The following is a 23,755-nucleotide window of genomic DNA, read 5'->3' as shown; positions in this document are numbered from 1 at the left end:
CATATATCTATATCATATAATACATATAATGCATATTATATGTAATATTTTCACGGCCAAAAGTTGTGTGCGCCTCCAGACGATATTATGAATCACAAACGACTGCGTCAGGTTCTCCGACGTCTCTGGTTCTTCAACTTCCACAACAATCTGAAGTAGACTGAACCGCTCGCTGCCCACTGCCCGCTGCCGGGCAGTGGTGCTTTGCGGCAGCGGGCGGCGGACAGCAGGACTCCGGAGGGAGACAATCCCTTTCCTTTCCTCCTCCATGTCACAGTTCATGTACTTCAGGGAGTCAAAGCCAACGTTCCGTTCCCCCAATTCCTTCCTTCCTGGCTGAGATAACCCCAACTACAGTTTTGTTGTGGAAATACCAGAGACGTCAAAGGTTATGCTCCATAACACCAACAGACGGTTATCCAAATAACCAAAAAGTGTACAACACTTGCGTTACAGTGTGCGTAATCACACACACACACACATGTGGCGCTCGCACGGCCGTAGCTCATTGTCTCATTGGCGGGCCAAATTCTCTGGGCGGGCAAGGCAGAGAATGGGAGGTAACTTTGCCCCTTATGAGGACATATGGGGCCACATTCCAAATCAGCGCACCTGAGTTTCCATTTTTTCAAAGGCGAGCAGGATACCTAGTGCTTGTTTTACAACAAACGCAGGTTTCAGGGTGCACTCACACTAGGCCATCTGGCCGTGGCAGTGGCCGTTTTCACACCTAACCGTGCTCAAATCTGCCAGTGTGAGTGCGGCCAGTCTGGCCAGGCCAGACCAACTTGGCCACTTGGGAGAGGTGTGCTGAGGTGGGCGGCAGACTTTATTATGGTCCATGCAGCGGACGCTTGGTGATGACGTGTTACGACGTGATGACGTATATACAAGAGCCTACCGTGGCCAGGCCACAGTTGCAACGGCCAACGGCCACGGCCAGATGGCCTAGTGTGAGTGCACCCTTAGCCACTGGGGGACGATAGGCAGGCTAGGGGAACTCATATTAATCATAGAAAAAACTCATAAAGTGAGATTTTCATGCCATGGGACCTTTAAGAAGAACTATAGTTGAGCGCTGCATGCAGCACCCACCTTATTATCCATTTCTAAAATAATTCATGCCTTTTTAATTAGAAGTGTAATACACACTTTTTATCAAAATAATAAGCTATTTGCTATTCCAAGTAAGGTTTAGAAAAGGTTTAGGGTCACATACCATCAGTACAATCTTTGAAGCCTCTGGCCGCTAAAATGCACAGTTAATATTGATACATAATTCAATTGAATCAAAATCCTCATTGTTTGATGATGGGGAATCAGGGGGGTTCTGGTGCTACTTTGGCCCATAAGGTCTTGTGTTTTGCCTCTTTTTGGCCACTCCAGCTAACCAGCACCATAACAATGCACTTGATTCTGAAACAGGGCAGTCATCTGTGGCTTGATGACTGGGACATGTTCTATGGTCCCTGTAGTAAAGCTTGAGTCCCGGTTTCCCTGCATCCGCTTCACTGTAGGATATCCATACTTCCCGCACTTATTATATTTAGCTCAAGTACGTAGGGCATTCCAATTATGATCGGGTGAAAAGAAGTGTACTAAAAAATGGTCCAAACTTTGAGCATGCTTTTTTATAGCTGCTAGGCGTAAAGGGTTCAAGGAGAATGTTTATGGCGGGTGACGAGCCGCGGTGGCAGTCACAATCGTGATTTCCGGTAAGTGCACCACGGAGAATTCGATGAGTGCGGATAGTTTACTATGTTAAAGTGTACTCATGGGAGTATGGATATCGGAACACCGCCTAGGGCTATTTATATCGGGTGCAACAGATTTGTGTAGGCTACTTCTCCTGCTTGAGATTCAAAGACTTTCCAAAGCAATGTGAACAAAGAGAGACACTAAAATACACCAACATTCAACAGGGAGGAAACCTTTGACCCTTTTGGTAATGCAACACCTTTTAGTCTCATTCAAAGGGGTGTGTCTTAACTGGAACTTCGGTGGGTCGTTTTTCCAATGAGAGCTCACACCGGCATCTCGAACATCTCTTTCTCTATAATATTACCTGTGCATTTAGCGCCTCATACCCCCTTGATACAACCTCTAGCACCACTCCAAATCATTATTCATCTACAGCGTTCTGATGACCTGGATCATCCCCCGTGTTTGATGATGATGAATTGTGAAAGCTAGAAAGACATTTGGCAGTACCCTTTTTGGATGGAGAAGCCTTCATATAGAGCTGCTGGCCTGGCTGGAGAGCTATTGGCCCGGCTGGAGAGTAGGCCTGGCAACGCTCCTGAGCTTAGCTTAAAGGTTGATCCTGTACCCCTCACTTAAGGGGAAAAGTCCCTAGCCAAAATAAATAAACCTTTCACATAGTTGTAGCTACTCATAGGCCTACTAATACTTTGGTGAACATTTCGGTATGAGGTTATCACTGATTCTAGCAAATGTATGCTCAAAGAAAAGAAGGGATCTCTGCAGCCTGATCCAGGATTGCATGTCGACACCCAGATATCGGCAATATCTGGGCTCCCCGCTGCCAGACAGACAGATTATGTAGGTGCGTCTACCAGGCCGTTTCCTCTTAGAGCAAGGCTGCGCCTCACAGCCATACGGAGCACAGAGACATCTGTGGTGCGGAGATCATGGCCTTCTGTCTTCTTACTAAAAGACTGATTCCTCTCCATGGGAAAAATGCAGAAATGTTCCATGCAGTGATTATAAGACAGAAGCTCTGAGTTGTTGAATTCCACTGATATGTGATCCTTCTAGCTGATGCTCCAGAGAGCTTGTCAGTCCTGTGTGTTCAATGTTCGCTACGTCACAGCTGTTTCGAAAAGTGTGTTCCCATCTCCCATTTTGCTCATCATCAAGCGAGCGGATAAACTATTTTTCTAATTAGAGGATTTTTATGCGAATTTTGGTGTTTCCATCACCGTTTTCTGATTCAATATTTCAAAATTCGCATAAAATCAGGGGGATGGAAACGCAGCTACTAACGTAGCGGCGGCTGCAGAACTCGAGTTCTGCCGCATTACTATACCAAGCGGTGAAATAGGAGGTGTTACGTTGTCCATCACCGATAGACGTTTTAAAACAATGTAAAAGTGTTTGAGGCTTTATTATGGTGGTGATTTTGTTTATTTATTTTTTGCCCTTTTGTTTGATTGTCTGTCCTGTCTGTATGTATTCCTTTCTTATTTGTAAAGCGTCTTTGAGTACTTTGAAAAGCGCTATAAAAAACTGATCAATTATTATTATTATTACTTTAACTTATGTATTACGTATTCATTGTGGCTGTTACTATGAGGCCATACATTTCTCAAACATGCTCCAACTAGACTTCAGCTTCTATGACTATTTATTAAAATGAGCCTCATTATCGTTAAGAGTATAACTGGCTTTATGTCTTCGTAACCAAATCCTTGGCAACCAAACTTAATCAGCCAGTATGGTAACATTGATGAAAGAGGAAATTGGGAAAGTGTGGTTTCATTGAAGCATTTGGACAAACAGGTTTATAAGTTTTCCAGAAAACTTGCTAAGAATGTGACTATTCAGACTGAGCCATTACATACCAGCCATTCGCTTAGATGGTCTTATAACAGCTAGAAACATTTTGACTTGCATCACTGATTTATATGGGAAACCATTTTGTCTGTGGTCAATATGCTCTTAGGCATTGGAGTGTGTGACACACACACACACACACACACACACACACACACACACACACACACACACACACACACACACACACACACACACACACACACACACACACACACACACACACACACACTAACCACACTCAAAGGTGTTTGAAAACAAGCACCATAATAATCAGCCACCTTAAAAGATGCTGCTCAGTTTAATGGATATGGAGTCATTCAAATAATAAGTAATCATTTACTTGTGACTTTTCAATCCCTTTAATGGACATGGTGGAAAGGACACAATGATGTTTGATTTGTAAAAAGATCCTTACTTTCACTTTAGTGAAAACACTTGAAATAAGAATATCAATCTAAATGTAAACACCTGGCTACAGTTTGTACCTTATACAAATATACACCAAAATAAATTGTATTTTTTGTAAGATGTTGGGAATTATGAATAATGACAGTTATATAATAATAATAATAATATTTTGTTAAATTTCTGATGAAGCACTCTACTCATGGTTGAAAACCCAAATATTTGTGCTCATACTGTGTTAATGTTAATATGAAGCAGAAGCGATCCACATTTTACAGTTGTGTTGTGATGCCATCAGGTGGTGGGATACGTGTAACTACAATATTTAAAAACAAAGCCTTTAAAAATAGCCTACATAATCTTATAGATTTCCAATTCCAACAATATGACCGTTTTTCTTACCTATGGCCTATGTGTTAAAGAGCATTAGCTCCTAGCCATATGTGTTAGCAGAGCAGCTCGGTGTATGGGTAGCTCTGTTTAAAGAGAGAGGCTTCTTTATTAACTAATCCATATCAAGTGGTGTAGGGCCTAGTAACCACTGTTTCAATAATAGACAAGTAGCTCACGTTGCACTAACTATTTTCTAAGTGAGAGACCACTTCACCAAAGCCTTATGTTTTGCTATATTGCCTATTCTGCCGCCTTTTGAAATCAGTGTTAACACACACAATGTAAAGCCCCAGCCTATTATGCAGCAAACTTGATGAAAACGTAACATTGTCTTTTTAAAACATGACACACAGGTGTAGATTCATCAGACTGGGCCTCGTCTCAGAGCTAGTCAGGTGTCCAATGTGCTGTCCTCTAACAACGTTCCTAGTATAGTGTTAAATAAACCACGATGAAAATACTCTGATATTACTAGTTATAAAAACATCCATCCTCCAGCATCAGTGTGAAAATTCAGAGATTTTGGTCTATAGTCACACTTTGGAGAAGAATCAGATTGAAGAGGAGGAGGAGACCCCAGGACACCTGGGAGGGGGGGGGGGGGGGGGGGGGGGGGGGGGTGCGGTCCGGGATCTTAGGGGGGGACCCAAACTGGCCTGAGGTGGGGACCCGGACTGATGTCCTGCGGTCAACAGTGAACCAGCAGCTACGATTTTTACATGGATTACTAGGTTTTTCAGATACCCTTTCTAACGAAATGTAACTGTGATATGCGAACCCTTCGACATAAGCCCACCAGGGGGCGCCTTGGGCCTCATCCTCGGCACCATCCCGAGCCAGGCGTCACATGGACGCTCTTCAAATAGAAGAGGAACGAGGACCACGGACACTTGTGAGGAACTTCCACACCGAGAGAACTCATCTACTGGTTATGTCCGGAGCCAGAAATGGCCTAATGTGTGCTGTGCCGGAGGTCGTTGGGAAACATAGACTGATATTCTGAGACAACTGTTGTTTGGATAGTCGGAGAAGAAGTTATGGAGTTCAACTTGAGTTTGTTTCTCTTGCTCGTAGTCCTGACCAGTGGAACCGGGTCCCTCGGGGCCTCAGCGGACTCTGTGCACGAGGAAGGAAGAAAACAATCCTATTTAACTTCAAGTCAAATAGGTCAAGTCAAGTTTGCGGATGAGACCATCTCGGCTGATTCCTTCTCGAAGCAAGTCCCCAGGAGAAGACCCGTCCGAGGAGCAAAGGACGGGGTCTTTAAAAAGCGTGAACCACCTGTCCTCAATAACTACAGACAGGCGAGACCTTCCGACCCCCACGGTTATTTCACCACCCCTCAGGGTCCCCCTCACGGTCCGCTTCACGGCCCGCCTCACGACTCCAGAAACTCCTCTATCAGGGAGACGGTGGTGACCCAGAACCGCCTGTACCCCGTCACCGAGCGCTCCTACGGGGCCTACGCCGTGATGCTGCTGGCCCTCGTCCTCTTCGCGGTGGGCATCGTGGGAAACCTGACCTTGATGTGCACCGTGTGGCACAATTACTACCTGAAAACGACGTGGAACAGCATCCTGGCAAGCCTGGCCCTGTGGGACTTCGTGGTGCTGTTCTTCTGCCTGCCTGTGGTGGTGTTCAACGAGCTCACCACCACCCGGCTGATGGGGGACCTGTCCTGTCGCATCGTCCCCTATCTGGAGGTGAATAGTATTAACATTGTTTTAATGTATAGTCGACAGAGAAAAAAGTTTGTGTAGTTTTTCAGAGTTATTATTATAACGAGACCTAATAATGCACAGCTCTTTGTTTTAAGTGTGATTGTTTTATTTGAAACGCATTCCCAATATTTCCGCTTGACCTATTGGAGCTTCAGAGTCAATGCAGTGGTGTGACCTGCCTCCCTTCATCACCTCGTTCTTATGTCTGCCCCCCCACCCCCCTCGCTCTCCTCCTCCAGGTCACCTCCCTGGGCGTGGCAACCTTCAGCCTGTGTGCCCTGAGCATCGACCGGTTCTACGCCACCACCAACCCCAGGAGGCTCCAGACGTCTGAGGTGGAGCCCTGTCAGTCCATCCTGGCCAAGCTGTCCGTCATCTGGGTGGGCTCCATGGTGCTGGCCACCCCTGAGCTGCTGCTGTGGCAGCTCACTCAGGAACACATCCCCGGCTCAGCGGCTGCACCCTACAATGGCCCCTCCAGCTCGGACCCTCAGGACACCCCCACCTCCGCGGCCACGTCCAAACTGCAGAGCAGCGCTTTCTTGGTGGACATGTGTGTCCGCCTGCCCTCCACGGAGCTCCCCGAGACCCTGTACTCCCTGGTGCTGACCTACCACGAGGCCCGCATGTGGTGGTACTTTGGCTGCTACTTCTGCCTGCCGCTGCTCTTCACCCTAGGCTGCACCCTGGTGACGCGCCGCATCGCCGCGCAGCAGCAGCAGCCCCCCCCGGGGGGGCGGGCGCCCGGAGAGCGCTCCCTCACGCCCTGCTCCGGCTCCTCGTCCTCCTCCCTTAAGACTCGCCAGCACCTGAGACGGGAGCGGAGGCACGCGTCGGCGGTGACGGCCTTCGCCGTGGTGTACGCCGTGTGCAACCTGCCGGAGAACGCCTGTAACATCACCCTGGCCTATGTCCCCGTTCCCATGAGCCCGGCCCCCAGGGCCCTGCTGGAGCTGGTGGGCCAGCTCCTCCTGTTCGTCCGCAGCGCCGTCACGCCGGTGCTGCTGCTGTGTCTGTGCGGCCCGCTGGGCCAGGCCTTCGTCAACTGCTGTTGCTGCTGCTGTGAGGAGTGCCTCAACGACGGGGCCGCCTCCTCGCCGCCCCTCCCCCCAGCCGCCGTCCCCGCTCATCGCCCCCTCTCCTCGCCCTCGCCCTCCTCCCTGGGCTCCACACCGTCCTCCAATAAGGACCTGGACATGCCATTGCTGACCCCCCTCTCAGAGAAGCAGGAAGCCCACTGCAAGAGGAAGATGGAGAGCCCCCCCGCGGTGGCCAAGGTGACCTCCTGCTGACCGCCTTGTTCCAGCGCTCACCCGAACGGGACTCCTTCGTCTCCCTCCTCCCTCTGACTTGTTACACTCAGTACAAAAGATGTGAAATTATTTGGTGTGTTTTTTATTGTATTCTGTATATTCTGTATTTTCTTCTGAGAGAATGAAGAGTGGCTGAGATATACTTCAAGCCAGTAAGGTGATCTCTGCGTTTGAATCCTTTAACTTGTTGAATGAAACAAGGGTTTTCTTTTTTATTATTCCGATTATTTTTGATAAGTCGTTGACAGATGTCCAGTGAGTCCTCAGCTCCTAACTGTAGTATGTACTGTATCTGGAACATAAATAAACAAGCTGTCTATTGGTTCTCTGTGTCTGAGATCCTTTGCTGCTGCAAATATCACTACCTAATACTAAAAGACCAAATTAGTTTATGATTCCATATCCCCAGGTCTTCTCAGTGCAGGTTGTGATGCAGTTCATCAGAACTAGGACCAGTATTGAATCAGCGACATGGCGACACCAGGCAGGGCCACATCCCTTTAAAGAGGATGTGTTCAGAGATGAAAGTTCACGCTTTCGTAAATGTTTGTTATTATTAAACCACTCAGCGCTTCTTCGTCCTGTTGCAAAGAAAAGGATACGGTATGAAATTGACAAATACAATATCCACTAAAAGTCCCCCTGAAGATATGAACAAGGACGTCTGCATGAAAAGATGCCAAGCAAACCCTTAGGCCTGGACTACTCCTGCATGGTCCAGGTGTACCAGACAGATCCCCCCCCCCCCTGCCTCTGGCGTCAGACTGAGATATCAGACCTGCATCCAGTGTTGAGATCCCTGATGTATGCCGAAGAATTGAGCACAGAATATAAGGCTACTAATTGTATAACGATTTAGGACCAAAGTGTATATCTGAGTGGTCTGAGGGTTCGGAAGTAGTTGTCATTCTCCACGTTCCTCAATGCTGTATATTTTGAATAAGGGCTCAAAACATTTGCCCATGTGTAATATTTGACCCTCCAGTTGATTTACCAATCTGCTTATTTTCCCGTTCAGTTCCTCATGTCTTTAACCTCCTTTAAATGGCTCCATGTGATCCTGCTGATGCAGGGCCTGTAAATGGCCTTGTGTTCGAAGGGTATATGAATAAATCATATGCATATATTTCATATAATGAATTAAATATAATTTCATGAATTGGAAACATTAATAAACTTGCAACCTTAAATGTATGAATGGATTGATATTCATCAACTCTTCCACACATTATAGATACTTTTAATGATTAATATTCTAGCCTTCTTTCTTTAAATAAAAATCACATACAATCGTAATATCTATGAGAGATTGCCAGTCACTTTATAATTCCACAGACATAGTTTCTAGGGGCAGAAAGGGAAGATTCAACCATACATACATACTGACCAGCAGGGCGGTATGATGATAGTTCCTGCCCTATGAGTTGGACAGTGGCTCTGTGAGTAGAAATAGTTGTCCTCCTACTTAGATTAGCCTTTTCCTAGCCAAAGAAAGGGAAAGCCAGACTGCAATAAGGTTTGCATTGTTCACATCTCCCCTCCCTCAGCCCTCTCTTTGCATATCAATAGCTGTCCACCCAAGAGCGTTGCTAAGATACAATCCCTGTAGAGCCATGGAAGAAGCGGGCTGTCTGGTGTGGGAATGGTTCCCTGACAGGCGGTATCAACATGGAGCACAATACTACTGAGGCCCACACACCTCTTCTGCTCCCGTGAGCCTGCACTTGGCCTGTTGGAAAGTATTCTTGGTGCACAGAAAGTGGAGCTATGAACTCCCTCTCCATTATCACGGCTTCAGCCTGTGCGACCAAAACAAACCCTTGGCGGGCCTCCCTACAAAATCATAGGACAATAAGGGGTCCTTATGGTTGCCTTGACAACGCTGGGCGGGGGGAAGGCTGGGCAGCGGGGCAATGCATGGTTGTTTATCGGTCTTTGTAGCATCAGATTCATTATTAATTTAATATTTAATATTACATAGGCCTGCCTATTCATGTTTGAAGTTACTTTGTAACTTTAATATCCTGTTGTTATAAGTCAATTATTTAGCATATCGAGATCAGCACGAATTTTCGATTACGATTAAGGTGGGTTGAGGTTTTTTTTATAATCTTCTTATAAAGGGACTTGCTAATCATTTTGGCTATGGGAATTTTGTGTTGTTTGGGGAGGAAATTTTATGCAACTTTATTATTTGAAATGTGAGAGAAGTAATGACATTGTTGTGGCTTGAGGCACATTGTTAATACTTTCCAATAGAATACATGAATAATACTAAACTGCTCTATATTTTCCGCACATGACACAGCCCTCAAAAAAAGAGATTTAACTGCTATTCAAAAGAGATAGGAGAGTCCTAAAGAGAAGAGAGCAGGAGCATGTTTTTAAACTAAACCCTACATCCCGCCTTTCCACGGTTTCTCTGCCATTGAGAAGCATCTGTGATGGACATGCGTGATTTCCCTGAAACCAATCAGGGAAAAGATGCCCTTATTCGGAACCGAAGGCAGTCCCAGATCTACAGAGGCTCATAGAGGCAGTCTCAGATCTATAGAGGCTAATAGGGGCAGTCTCAGATCTACAGTGGCTCGTAGAGGCAGTCTCAGATCTTTAGCGGCTCAAAGAGGCAGTCTCAGATCTATAGAAGCTAATAGAGTCAGTCTCAGATCTATAGTGACTCATAGAGGCAGTCTCAGATCTATAGTTGTTTATTCAGATGCAGGCTCGGATCTATAGTGGCTCGTAGAGGCACTCTCAGATCTATAGTGGCTCATAGAGGCAGTCTCAGATCTACAGTGGCTCATAGATGCAGACTCAGATCTTTAGTGGCTCATAGAGGCAGTCTCAGATCTATAGTGCTTTATAGAGACGGTCTTAGATCTAGGCCCACAGAGGCCTGTCTCAAATCTGTAGCGGCTCATACAGAGACAGTCAACCATGTTCCAACAGAACATGTTACCAACAAACTGATGGGCTTTCATTTTTAATAAATGACAATCAAATAATAGCTCTGTAGTAGTCTATACCTTTTTCTTCACCAAAAAATCGAAAGATCTAGTTTGATATCTGAAGATTGTGGGAGATGATCTGGTCCTCATGTTGTGGTGGTGATTAGCAGGACAGGCTGGTTGAAGGCCACGTGTTAGGCTCTTTAATTGCCAGCTATAGAACCAATTGGCATACGTTTCATCAGTTGCCAGCTCATTCAATGGGACAGAAGGGGGAACTGAACCGGATCACCACTCAGCTGGGGAGGGATGGAGCCGTGTTGGATGTTCTGGTCGCACAGCCAAGACCAGGAACAGTTCTGTCTGGCTGTTGTTGACTCTTTAAAGACACGGAAAACACCAACAAAGCCTGCAAAATAACCCAGTGTGTCGCTTCCTCTCTTGAATAAACATTTGTTTTACTCAACATTAACAAGCAGAGCCAAGAAATGCCCTGTCGATTGGGTTCCTGAGGGGCCACTGAACCAACAAGGAGCCAAGAACCAGCAGTAGCCTCATGCTTCAGAGCCGTCTCTCTCTGCCCTCCACTGGGGGGTTGCAGGCCTTGGCGTGTGATATGTCACCCTAACAATGCAGTTACAAGTCTTAAAGAGAGCAGTGTGGTGGCAACGTTTTGAACCCGACATATAAAAAGCAAGCTATCGCCCTCTGTTGGTTAAAGAACAGATTGAGAAAGGCAATTTTAATACTGCATCACTTTGAGATGAGATGCATGTATAAACCGTGTATGTATGAAAACATACACGGTTTAACAGCCCTGAGGGGTATTCCATCAACCAAGCTAAATGCAAATCCGGGGTTATTTCGCTTAGCCTCGCTACTTTCAGCTAGAGTTGCGTACCATTTACCTGATTTATGGGAATCCGCTAAGTAACCATGGCAACTCATCCGACCTAACTAACTGGTCGGTAGCAGGCTAACTGTCAGGCTTACTTGAGTGGTAGCCTGACAGTTAGCCTGGATTACGCTCGCTCACGAGATATATATTACACGCGCTCAATATGTACGACTTTCAATTAAAATATGTTACGCTTAATCCTACTTATGCATTCAACAGATCGTACATTTTTTGCCAGATAGCCCTCCTGTATTTATTAATGGTTACGGTGTTCCCTTTTTTAGTTATATAACGATATATACAACGATATATACAACGATAACGTAAGCCGGCCTTGAACTAACCTGATCGAGGCGCGGCTGAACTGCGTTGATGGGATGGCTTTAGCCTCAAGTGGAAGTTGGCTTTAGTTCTAACCGGGGTTAATCAACTAAGCGCCGCGTTCGTTAGCGACTTTGATGGAATGCCCCTCGGCCGGGTGTACTCAAAAAACACAAAAGTGATGATCATTTATGACAAACATGGAAGTTCAATGACAGCTGAGCCACACCAAAAGATTTGATCTGTTAGTGCAGCACTACAGGTCATTGAATGACCTGTAACACCTTACACAATTACTTTATCCAAAGGGAAAGACAATCAACACAATTCATCTCATCTCATCTCATTTTCGTCCGCTTATCCGGGGTCGGGTCGCGGGGGGAGCAGCTCAAGCAGGGGGCCCCATACTTCCCTTTCCCGGGCCACATTAACCAACTCTGACGGGGGGATCCCGAGGCGTTCCCAGGCCAGTGTTGAGATATAATCTCTCCACCTAGTCCTGGGTCTTCCCCGAGGCCTCCTCCCCACTGGACGTGCCTGAAACACCTCCCAAGGAAGGCGCCCAGTGGGCATCCTTACCAGATGCCCGAACCACCTCAGCTGACTCCTTTCTAAGTAAAGGAGCAGCGGCTCTAATCCGAGTTCCTCACGGATGGCTGAGCTTCTCACCCTATCCCTAAGGGAGACGCCAGCCACCCTTCTGAGAAAACTCATCTCGGCCGCTTGTACCCGCGATCTCGTCCTTTCGTTCATCACCCAGCCCTCATGACCATAGGTGAGGATAGGAACGAAGATCGACCGGTAGATCGAGAGCTTTGCCTTGCGGCTCAGCTCTCTTTTCGTTACAACGGTGCGGTAAAGCGAACGCAATACCGCCCCCGCTGCTCCGATTCTCCGGCCAATCTCACGCTCCATAGTACCCTCACTCGCGAACAAGACCCCGAGGTACTTAAACTCCTTCACTTGGGCTAAGGACTCGTTTCCTACCCGGAGTAAGCAGTCCATCGGTTTCCTGCTAAGAGTCATGGCCTCAGATTTAGCGGTGCTGATCCTCATCCCAGCCGCTTCACACTCGGCCGCCAGCCGATCCAGTGAGTGCTGAAGGTCACAGGCCGATGATCCCATGAGGACCACATCATCTGCAAAAAGCAGTGACGAGATCCTCAGACCACTGAACTGCAACCCCTCCCCACCACGACTACGCCTCGATATCCTGTCCATGTATATCACAAACAGGATTGGTGACAAGGCGCAGCCCTGGCGGAGACCAGCACCCACTGAGAACGAAACTGACTGGCTGCCGAGGACACGAACACAGCTCTCGCTTTGGAAGTACAGGGATTGGATGGCCCTGAGGATAGACCCCCTTACCCCATACTCCCGCAGCACCTCCCACAGTTTCTCCCGGGGGACCCGGTCATACGCCTTCTCCAGATCCACAAAACACATGTAGACCGGATGGGCATACTCCCAGGCCCCCTCCAGGATCCTTGCGAGAGTGAAGAGCTGGTCCGTAGTTCCACGTCCGGGGCGAAAACCGCATTGTTCCTCTTCAATCTGAGGTTCGACGATCGGCCGAACCCTCCTTTCCAGCACCTTGAAGTAGACTTTACCAGGGAGGCTGAGAAGTGTGATACCCCGGTAATTGGCACACACTCTCTGGTCCCCCTTTTTGAACAGGGGAACCACCACCCCGGTTTGCCACTCCTTTGGCACTGTACCCGACTCCCACGCGATGTTGAATAGGCGTGTCAACCATGACAGCCCCTCAGCACCCAGAGCCTTTAGCATTTCTGGCTGGATCTCATCAATCCCTGGGGCTTTGCCACTGCGGAGATGTTTGACTACCTCAGTGACCTCCACCAGGGAAATTGACGACGAAACACCATCAACCTCGAGCTCTGCCTCCAACATAGAGGGCGTGTTATTCGGATTCAGGAGTTCCTCAAAGTGTTCCTTCCAACGTCCGACGACCTCCTCAGTTGAGGTCAACAGAGTCCCAACCTTACTGTACACAGCTTGGATGGTTCCCCGTTTCCCCCTCCTGAGGTGCCGGATAGTCTTCCAGAAACACTTTGGTGCCGACCGAAAGTCCTTCTCCATGGCCTCTCCGAACTTCTCCCACACCCGCTGCTTAGCCTCCGACACGGCAGCAGCTGCAGCCCTTCGGGCCTGTCGGTACCCTGCAACCGAGTCAGGAGTCCTCCAGGATATCATATCCCGGAAGGCCTCCTTCTTCAATCGGACGGCTTCCCTGACCACCGGTGTCCACCACGGTGTCCGAGGGTTACCGCCCCTTGAGGAGCCTAAGACCCTGAGGCCACAGCTAGCCGCCGCAGCTTCAGCAATGGAGGCTTTGAACACCGCCCACTCCGGCTCAATGCCCCCAACCTCCACAGGAATGCCAGAAAAACTCCGCCGGAGGTGTGAGTTGAAGATACCTAGGACGGGGGCCTCCTCCAGACGTTCCCAGTTCACCCGCACTACTCGTTTGGGCTTACCAGGTCTATCCGGAAATTTCCCCCATTCCCTGATCCAACTCACAACCAGATGGTGGTCGGTTGACAGTTCCGCCCCTCTCTTTACCCGAGTGTCCAAAACATGCGGCCTCAGATCAGATGACACGATCACAAAATCGATCATTGATCTTCGGCCTAGGGTACTCTGGTACCAGGTACACTTATGAGCACCCTTATGTTCGAACATGGTGTTTGTTATGGATAATCCATGACTAGCACAGAAGTCCAATAACAAACGACCGCTCGGGTTTAGATCAGGGAGGCCGTTCCTCCCCACCACGCCTCTCCAGGTGTCTCCATCGTTACCCACGTGGGAGTTGAAGTCACCCAGCAGAACTACGGAGTCCCCTACTGGAGCCCCATACAGGACTCCATTCAGGGTCTCCAAGAAGGCCGAGTACTCTGAGCTGCTGTTTGGTGCATACGCACAAACAACAGTCAGAGTTTTCCCCCCTACAACCCTTAGGCGCAGGGAGGCGACCCTCTCGTCTACCGGGGTAAACTCCAACACCGCGGCGCTCAGCCGGGGATTTATGAGTATCCCCACACCCGCCCGGCGCCTCACGCCCTTGGCAACTCCGGAGAAGAATAGAGTCCAACCCTTATCCAGGAGAACGGTACCAGAGCTGAGACGGTGCGTGGAGGTAAGCCCCACCAGATCTATCTGATAGCGCTCCACCTCCCTCACAAGCTCCGGTTCCTTTCCCCACAGCGAGGTGACGTTCCACGTCCCCAGAGCCAGCTTCTGCCGCCCGGGTCTGGTCCGTCGAGACCCCTGACCTTCGCTGCCACCCATGTGGCTGCGCACCCGACCCCAACGGGTCTTCCCACAGGTGGTGGGCCCATGAGATGAAGAGAGGAGAGGTGCCACGTCGTTTGTTCGGGCTGTGCCCGACCGGGCTCCGTGGCAAACCCGGCCACCAGGCGCTCGCCATCGAGCCCTCCGTCTGGGCCTGGCTCCAGACGGGGGCCCCGGGCTTCCTCCGGGCCGGGTCACATCTCCTCTTATTCCGATATTCATTGAGGATTTTTGAACCATTCTTAGTCTAGCCCCTCACCTGAGACCACTCTGCCATGAGAGACCCTACCAGGAGCACAAGGCTCCAGACAACACAGCCCTCAGGTTCACAGGGACACGCAAACCTCTCCACCACGATAAGGTGACGGTTCCAGGAGAGGTCAACACAATTGCCTTTAGTGATAATTTTCTTATTTATTTTGATTATATTGACATTAATGCTGACAGATTGGCTACTCAAAATTTGAATTAACCTCATTGACAATTTTCTCATCTTACACACCAAAGCAATATTTTTTTCAAGAAACACATTTAAGGAACCAACTACCTTCATATACACACACTCACACCCATACACCAAGTTTGATGGCCAGTAGTGCTAGGATCAGATCCTGGTATGTCGACATGTGTTGTAATGTGTTACAATGTGCGGATAAGGTTGTAAAGGCCATTTATTGTTTTGAAGGCAGTTTTCATCTCAATATCAGAGCTGGTAGGAACCCAAACCTCCCCTCCCCCCAAGCTAGGTGGGCTGTCCCGAGGCGTCTGCAGACGGCCAAGTGTGTGCTGAGGAACAGGAAGGACAGAGCACTAGGGTGGCACAACCATGTACAAAAGCAAAAAGGGGACCCATGATAAAACCATTCTCATTGTTCGCTTGCCTTAGAGAGGATCCTTTGTAGTAAACACATTTTTGTTAGTGTGGAGGTGACAGCGTAAGAATCCCGTTCTTGTCTCTGATACCAATTAATAATGTCCCATGTGCCACTGGCCAGTGTTCAACTGCAGCAGGGCGCCAGCAGCTCATATTGCCGTGGATATCCATGTTCTTCCCTGTCGTGACCACCAAAATAAAATAAGCCTTAAATCGGGGGGTTTCCTGTACCACAGACCTGTGTTTGTTACATCTGATCAGGAGAAAAGGTTAGTTTGGTATGGGAACAAATCTAGCGCGCTTCAGAAATAATTAACTATCTGTGTGTATTTTACAGTTGAAAGCGCCTAAAAGTAACCCTAACCTCACAGGTTGAGACCTCATCCTGGGCTATATGGCGTGTGTCATTAACCACGGACAGTTGTTCCCTCTTCAAGGCACACCTAGGCCTAAAAAAAAAGAAAAAAATGTTGGTTCCTGTTGGTTGTCAGTTGAGGTCATGGGTAGATAGGGAATTTATTATATTTTTTTATTTTATTTTTTCCAGCGGCAGCGAATACTAGGTAGGTTGTTTTCATTTAAAAACGAGAAAATTCGCTCATCCTTGTACAGAATGAAGAGGTGCTGTACCAAAACGTAATTATAGAGGTGCTGTACCAAAACGTAATTACATAAAAAAATAAAAAAAAATAAAAAAAAAATATATATTTTTTATAAAACTCATAAAATAATTTGGGTCGCACATAAATTGACAGGGTCGGTCGGAAACCGGAACCAAATAAAAAAAATGTTTAGGCCCTATGCTTACTAGGACCTGCTCTGTGTTTGGGTTAAATGACCGCATCTCACTGTATGCTCCCCACACAAACCATTCAAAGCTTTATTTAAACATCAAAGCACATATCTAATTTCTGTGCTCGGGTAATGTCCTAAATTAAAATTATTATTTACAATTATATACAATCACATGTTCAAAATATATTTTGAACGTACTTCTTGGAACAGTGAAGTGCTTATGATGAACAAAGGTCTGAAGAAAACATCGCAGATTGAATAGTAGAGTCGGTGAGAGAGCTTCAGTATGAAAGCCTGGGAGACGCCCCCCGGACGCACACCTTAGAAAGCAGAACCATCACAGACTATGTTCTGTCCGCTCCCTGGAAAGAGCTCCATCTGCCAGTAGCGTGGATCAGCATACACTAGACGGAGGAAGGGGAGACAAGCGACACTTCAGAGAGGCTTTCTGTGCAAACCAGGACTAATTAACTCAAATTAATGTTGTTTGGCATCAGATATGGCGTTGCCTCTGAGGTTACCTATCGTTACTGTTGAAGATAGCTTGGCAATAACTAAAACATAGCAAGAAATAACCCCAGCCTTGACATGGGGAACCACGAGAGAGAGAGAGTGGGCTCCAGGGGTAGGAGGACTGACCGATGTTCCCAGGCTGGAGCCAGATGTGGAATGAGCCGCAGTGTTTCCTACAGCGATGCACTGGGAGCACGCGTAGAGACGGCAGCCCCTCTCCCACCACCAGCCACCCCAGCACCCCGACCCCCTGAACACAGAAGGGACCACATGGTTCAGAGACCAAGGGGATGAGGGGATCTAATTAAACATGGCTCCTCAACAGAAACACCTCCTTCCTATACCCCAGGTATTTTTCAGCGCTCTGAGTCACATGCTGAAATGGTGCAGCTAAGCTAGGTGGCCTACGTGGGCTTCGATGGTAAGCTAGAGACCCACATGTATAGGCCCGCTGCTACTCACAGAGCTATCATCTACCCTTTGAGCGACCGAAACTCTGTTTTACCTGATATTGATGTTCCTCTCCTAATTTTCAAACCGCTTATCCGGGTGGCAGGTTATATTTTATATGTAACCCAGTGGCGGCTGGTGTTTTTTAAAGTGAGGGAGGAAGGAGTGCACGCTTGGTTGCCTTTGGCCTGCTTGCACTGTTAGTGGCGTATGGTGGCATAACTATGAGACTCAAGTTGTTTCAGGGTGTTTTTTATTAATGTTTATTTTCAGCTACAATTGTTTGTAGCTGAAGACCATGATGCCAAAAGTGATGCCATTTAAAAAGGCATCATGCTCTGAATCATTCACTAACATCCTTTCCACAATATCAAACAGAACGGTCAGAGTAACAAACAATTAAAAGAACAAGAAGAACATTATTTCACAACTATTTACATAGGCTGTAAGCCTAACATTGTTTGAGGCAAATGTGGATGTTAATGGATGTTTCAGAATGTTGGTCATGGTGTAAAGCCAATTAAGCTTGAGGGACTTCATTGTCAATCCTCCTCGCGGGCTCCACGGCCGAGCTGCCCGGCTGTCTATTCACGAATAGGCTGGAGCTAGGGGTGTACGGTACCAACGGTATAGACCGTACACCGGTGTGAATTTGAGCTACGGTATGGATTTTGACGTTACCGCGTGACCGGTAGACAGTGTTGTGTGTAACGCGTTACAAAGTAAGTAACACGTTGATACAGTAACATTACTACTTTTTCATGTGAAAGGTAAAGTTACACGCAACTACTGAGAAAATATGGTAACGAAACGTAGTTCTTCTTTCATTCGGCGCAACGTTACTTTTCCCAGGGACAGATTTGACAGCGATACTGCCTTCTCAGGCAGTATGCTATTGCGTGAGCAGGCAGGCTTGAGGCAAGCGCGCCTGCCTGCTTGCGCATTAGTCCCTTAACGAGCTCTCATTCTACACCGTACGAGACAGACGCTGGTAGCGTGAAACTGCCTCTGCATCTCTTCCACAGACATCGCTTCCGCAGGTATCATCCAAAGCCAGTCCTCACGACCACAAAAGCCAGCAGTGGAACGAGATAACAAACGGCCGCGGGCAGCCCTGCCCGGCAGCGGGCTCCACAGCCCGGCAGCGGGCTACAAGAACGCCAATGTAAGCAAACAGAGCCGCAGTGTACCGCACCGAACAGTAGGGCACCGCCCGGTGGAAACGAGGCATACGACTGGGCAGGTTCGTTGGTTCTCGGAGCCTAGACTTGAGGGGATAACCCCTCCCTGCTCCACAACCAGGGCTTCTGCTTATCGGTTCATAGCGCAGCCAGGGCTCCAGCTAGGGCTGTACGGTATGGACTAAAATGTATATCACGGTATGATTTGAGGCCTAGACGGTAACGGTGTTATATCACGGTATGTTAATTGTATCTTCTAATTTCGATATAAATGCTTCTAAAGGGGTAAAATATTAGTTAGACAGCCAAACTGCATGAAAGAAAATGCAAAATCTTTTCTCAAGTTACTCTCCGAAAGACACTGATGTTTAATAGTATGGATTTCTTTCTCCTCTTGCTCGCGGACCTTGCCGTATAGTTTTGGCATCTCAATTTGGCTGGGCAGGTAACGCGTTCCTGGGATCGAGTGTTTTGACTATCTCTTTCAAGACCTTTTCATCGACATTTTGAAAAGGAACCATGCCCTTACACAGGTAAACAGTGACGGCGTTTGTTATATTGTTACACCGCTGGCCTCTGTGGTCATGAGGACTGGCTTTGGAAAATGCCTGCGGAAACAATGTCTGTGGATGAGATGCAGAGACAGTTTCACGCTACCAGCGTCTGTCTCACACGGTGTGGAATGAGAGCTTGTGAAGGGACTAATGCGCAAGCATGCAGGTGCGCTTGCCTCACGCCTGCCTGCTCGCACAATGGCATACTGCCTGAGAAGGCAGTATGGCTGTCAAATCGGTCCCTGGAAAAAGTAACATTGCGCAGAATTGAAAAAGGAACTAAGTTTCATTACCATATTTTTTTCAGTAGTTACGCGTAACTTTACTTTCTTCATGCAAAAGTATTTATGTTACTGTATTAACGATTTACTTACTTTGTAACGAGTTACACACAACACTGTCTACCGGTCACACTATAACGTCAATGTTGTACTTATAGTATAGACTCTACTACAGTATAAGGTCTCTACTTTCTTGGCAAGGAGGACTTCATTTATTCATAGATTAATATTTAGTATATTTTTTGCTAGGTTGTACCACAGGTTTTTCCCTTCCAACATGTCGGCCCCAAAGCTCACCCTGCTCTGAGAGTTGGGGCTGTGGCTGACCAGGCAGCGTTGCAGAGTAGTGCCCGCACTGTCCAGCAGGGGGCAGAGCTCTGCCTTGGGGAACAACCAGCGCAGAACCTTCTCCCTGGTGGCATAGCTGAACCGCCTTCAGGGTCCCCAGGAGAAACAAGCCAGACATTGGTGATCAGAACATAAAACAAACACACAAATTCTTACTCCAACTTAACATGCTGTAGATACGAGTTGAATGTTGTGAGGGAGAAGAGAGAAAGATTGTGAAAATAACATAAAATCCCTCCCCGATTCCTCCATCCCTTAATTTCTCCACCATTGCATTGCAATCTCACTTGACAGGCAACAAGGATTCCCTGAGACCTATCAGGTGCGCGATGCCCTGATTGCTCGGAGGGAGCTGGGAGCGGTCTAAGATCTGATAGTCTCATACAGAGGCAGGCACAGTGACCAGCAGCACACCAACAATAACAATAATACATTTCATTCATACTGGTTTTCTAGACACTCCAATGCTTTATAATGGTAATGATTAAGCATCAAATCTAAGAAATATTTGAGTCGGTTAAACATAAAATAATTAATTAATATCATATTATGAATTAATATTAATGGTTATTATAATATTTCACATTTGCCACTTTAGAAACATGAACGATTTTCAGATCACTGTCATGTTAGATTATGGCCTGTTCTCAGGCAGAGAACAGTGTTGGATAAATGATAGGAAGATGGAGAGACAGAGACCAGAGCAGTGTTGTAAACATTATATGAAGATGGAGAGACAGTGAGAAAGAGAGACCAGAGCAGGGTGAAGTTGGCCGGGCCCTGGGGGAAGCCGTCCTCGGTGGTGTGGGCGCCGTCCTCCTCCAGCAGGACAGACATGGACTCAGAGTGGGCCGAGTAGAGCTCCTCCAGCTGCTCCCGCTGCAGGCTCAGGGACGGCCCGCCCTGGCAGACCAGCGAGGGGGAGAGACCACAAGAGGGTTGGCTGGTTGCCATGTCCCCAATGTGCGTGTGGGAGTGTTTGAAAAGCAGCCGAGTGAATGGGTTAAGTGCTTCACACATTAAGTCAAGCTAGGCCATCTGGAGAAACCAGCTCGTCATTTTGTTTTTGAGAGCATCGAACAGCAAAAGCCCCGCCCCTTCCTTCAGGCCTCCCTCCAAAGCCACTAAACATGTTACTAGTTGCTAGGTTTAGCATTAGTTCTGCCTAGTGTGGAAGCCATGTGGAAGACTCTGGTTATGCGCTAGCAGTCATTATCAGAGCACGCAAAGGTAGCCGAGGAGAAATGAAGACAGACAAGTAGGCCATCCAATAATTTAATGGAATCATTGGACAGGCTTAAATTCTTGCAGGATTTCCAGCATTACATACCTTAACAACAAATTGACTAATAACACCAAACACCTTTTCCCAATCAATGGGGAATGTTGACTCTAGATGGACCTGAAGCCGACATGCTTGGTGTGGTTGTTTACCTTGAGTAGGACCAGCTGCGGGCCCCTGCGTAACGCAACCGTCTCCTTTAGGGTCTCTGGGACCTCCAGCACAGAGGAGATCTCCGAGCAGGCCGAGCAGTTGACGAGGTTCTGTCGCAGTGTCCCAGCACTCCACCACTCATGGAAACCTCCAATGGAAGAGGAGGACACAACAGTTTCAGGCTCCTACTTGAAATGTGTTCATGTTGCAACCACAAGCCTACTTTTACACTGTGTCTGACAACGTTTTAGAAAAAGGTTTATAGTTTTGAACGACATTCAACCGCCTTTTGCTGCCCTTTATTGGAATAAAGATACACATATGCCTTTCAAACTTAACTTGATAACATGAAACATCACAACATCTATCCAACGGGTCGATTACAGAAGAGCTGCACACCTTGGAGGTTGTACTTCTTGGCAATGGGCAGAGACAACAAGCGGACGTGGCTGAGCGGTGATGACCAGTTGCTGCAGCCCAGGGAGGCAAGCCCCAGCTGAGGGTCGCTCTGAGGGTAGGTGAAGGCCAGCACCACCAGCAGAAGAAACCCCACCGCCACAATGAACTGGAGAGGACAGAGCAGTTAAACGGGGTTGAGAAGCACATTCAGGCTGCTACCTCCTGGCTGGAGAAGTGTCGTAATGAAGGTTTACCGCCTGCTTCTTCCTGCAGTACATTTCAGCAGGCAAGAACTTAAGTTATAAATAACCCTTAAAAAACTACATAGGCCGAAAGAGACAGGGCTGATCCATAAGTATCAAGTTCAATCAGCTCAGCAGGTGTGGCTGCTGCTGATAATACTGTAACTGAAGACAATATATCTCTGAAATATTTATACATATGTATATATTGTATATAGAGATAGAGCATCACTTTGTCCATCAGTGTCAATCAGCAGACTAACAAGCCTTCTTCAACAATATGAAGCAAACCTTCAGGGTGGCTCGCAGGACCGGGAATTGGTGAGGGTCTCTCCTGGGCTCATTGGTCTCCAGGACCTGTTTGATGAACTTCTCGATCTCCCCCTCGGACATCCCGTAGCGGTAGCCGGACTGCCGGAGGATGTGGATGCTCTCCGACAGCTTGTCGTAGATGCAGGGCTCACTCCCCGCTGCGCCCATTGTGTCCCCTCTACTGCTTCTTACCAGTCATACTTCTAGAAACACTGCTACTGAACACGTCCTCACCACTACATCCACTCCTTGAAGGATAATCTAACTAATGTTTACACAACGAACCTCGACCAAACATTGTGCTCCTAGAGGAACCAGCAGCTGTCTCCTTCTCACTGGTTCATACCTCACCCTTTAGTCCTCTACAACCACCGCGTAGTGTGTGTCTAGTAACGTCTAGTGAACCGGACTTAACTTCACTTTACCTTCAACATTTACTACATTAAGCTACACTTGACCAAGTGTGTTTACGCAAGACGTCAACAATGTTAATTCTTCTTCTTCTTCTGATCACACTGCTTCCTGAAAACCTGGACACTACCGCCCTCTCCCGGACACTTATTAATATAAAATTGTACTTTATTTATATAGCGCCTTTCGTGCAAAACTGCAATACAAGGTGCTTAACAATACAAAAATAAATAAACTATTAAATGGACACCAGAGCCAAATAGGTATGTCTTAAGGTTTATTTTAAGGGTGTCTATGGTCCTCCTTCCAGAGGACCAGACACGAAGGCATGCCTACCCATATATATATATATATATATATATATATTAATATAGCTTAATATACATATATATATATATATCTATGTGCCTTTCTATCGAGTGGCGAAGTCACGCCCCTTCCATTAGAGCCCATGGGACCTATGAGATCGTAAAATATGAATGGGTTTCAATGGAGAGAAAGTAATTATTTTCTGGTCCCAGTCTTTATATGCCCCGGATTACACATATGTTGTTTGTGGATTTAAATGATACTTTTTCATGCCAAGAGTTTGGCATGAAACAAGTATTTAGTCGCCAATCCATTGAGTGTTATGGACACCAACAAAAGGATTTTAAAATATATTCGACTAGAACTGACGGGCCAATGAAGGGACTTTAGGACAGGTGAGATGTGGGCACTACCGCCCTCTACTGGTCTGGACAGGTAGTGTCGTCAGCTGTAGGTGACGCAGCCTCTGGTTCAGGCAGGTGATGTCGCAATTACCAATGTGATAAAAACACTAGGTAACGGTAAACGAAGTTGGCGTCCAAAGTTTACTTTATTTTTTTGCAGCGACATTTCCAACGGGATATTACGTAGGTCCCTAAATCAAGCATTGGATGAGGAGCTTATTACTTGGATTTTATAGCTACATGCATTATCTTCACTAGAATAAGTCGTTAAAACAACATAGTCGAATTGTATTTGATATCTTTTGCATTCCGTTCTTGTAAATAAAACGACTTCACCACAGCAACGCATCG

The 23,755-nt window shown here is 47.2% G+C and overlaps 2 protein-coding genes across 2 annotated transcripts; one reads left to right on the top strand and one right to left on the bottom strand.

Moving 5' to 3' along the window:
• Positions 1-5,080: 5,080 nt before the first annotated feature.
• On the top strand, positions 5,081-7,736 carry gpr37l1a (G protein-coupled receptor 37 like 1a). The gene is made up of 2 exons (XM_030375903.1): positions 5,081-6,080; positions 6,338-7,736. Exons 1-2 carry the CDS (start codon positions 5,415-5,417, stop codon positions 7,388-7,390), a joined length of 1,719 nt encoding a protein of 572 aa, XP_030231763.1. The 5' UTR covers positions 5,081-5,414; the 3' UTR covers positions 7,391-7,736.
• Positions 7,737-16,636: 8,900 nt separating this feature from the next.
• Positions 16,637-22,803, bottom strand: c13h6orf89 (chromosome 13 C6orf89 homolog). Its single transcript, XM_030375187.1, has 7 exons — positions 22,260-22,803; positions 21,727-21,892; positions 21,327-21,475; positions 20,647-20,795; positions 19,842-19,977; positions 17,205-17,328; positions 16,637-16,969 (listed from the first exon to the last, which is right to left on the bottom strand). Exons 1-7 carry the CDS (start codon positions 22,446-22,448, stop codon positions 16,887-16,889), a joined length of 996 nt encoding a protein of 331 aa, XP_030231047.1. The 5' UTR covers positions 22,449-22,803; the 3' UTR covers positions 16,637-16,886.
• Positions 22,804-23,755: the final 952 nt, after the last annotated feature.

The sequence above is a fragment of the Gadus morhua genome, chromosome 13 (assembly GCF_902167405.1).
Source record: "Gadus morhua chromosome 13, gadMor3.0, whole genome shotgun sequence".
Classification (NCBI taxonomy): Eukaryota; Metazoa; Chordata; class Actinopteri; order Gadiformes; family Gadidae; genus Gadus; species Gadus morhua.
This window is presented reverse-complemented; position numbering and strand designations above follow the sequence as displayed.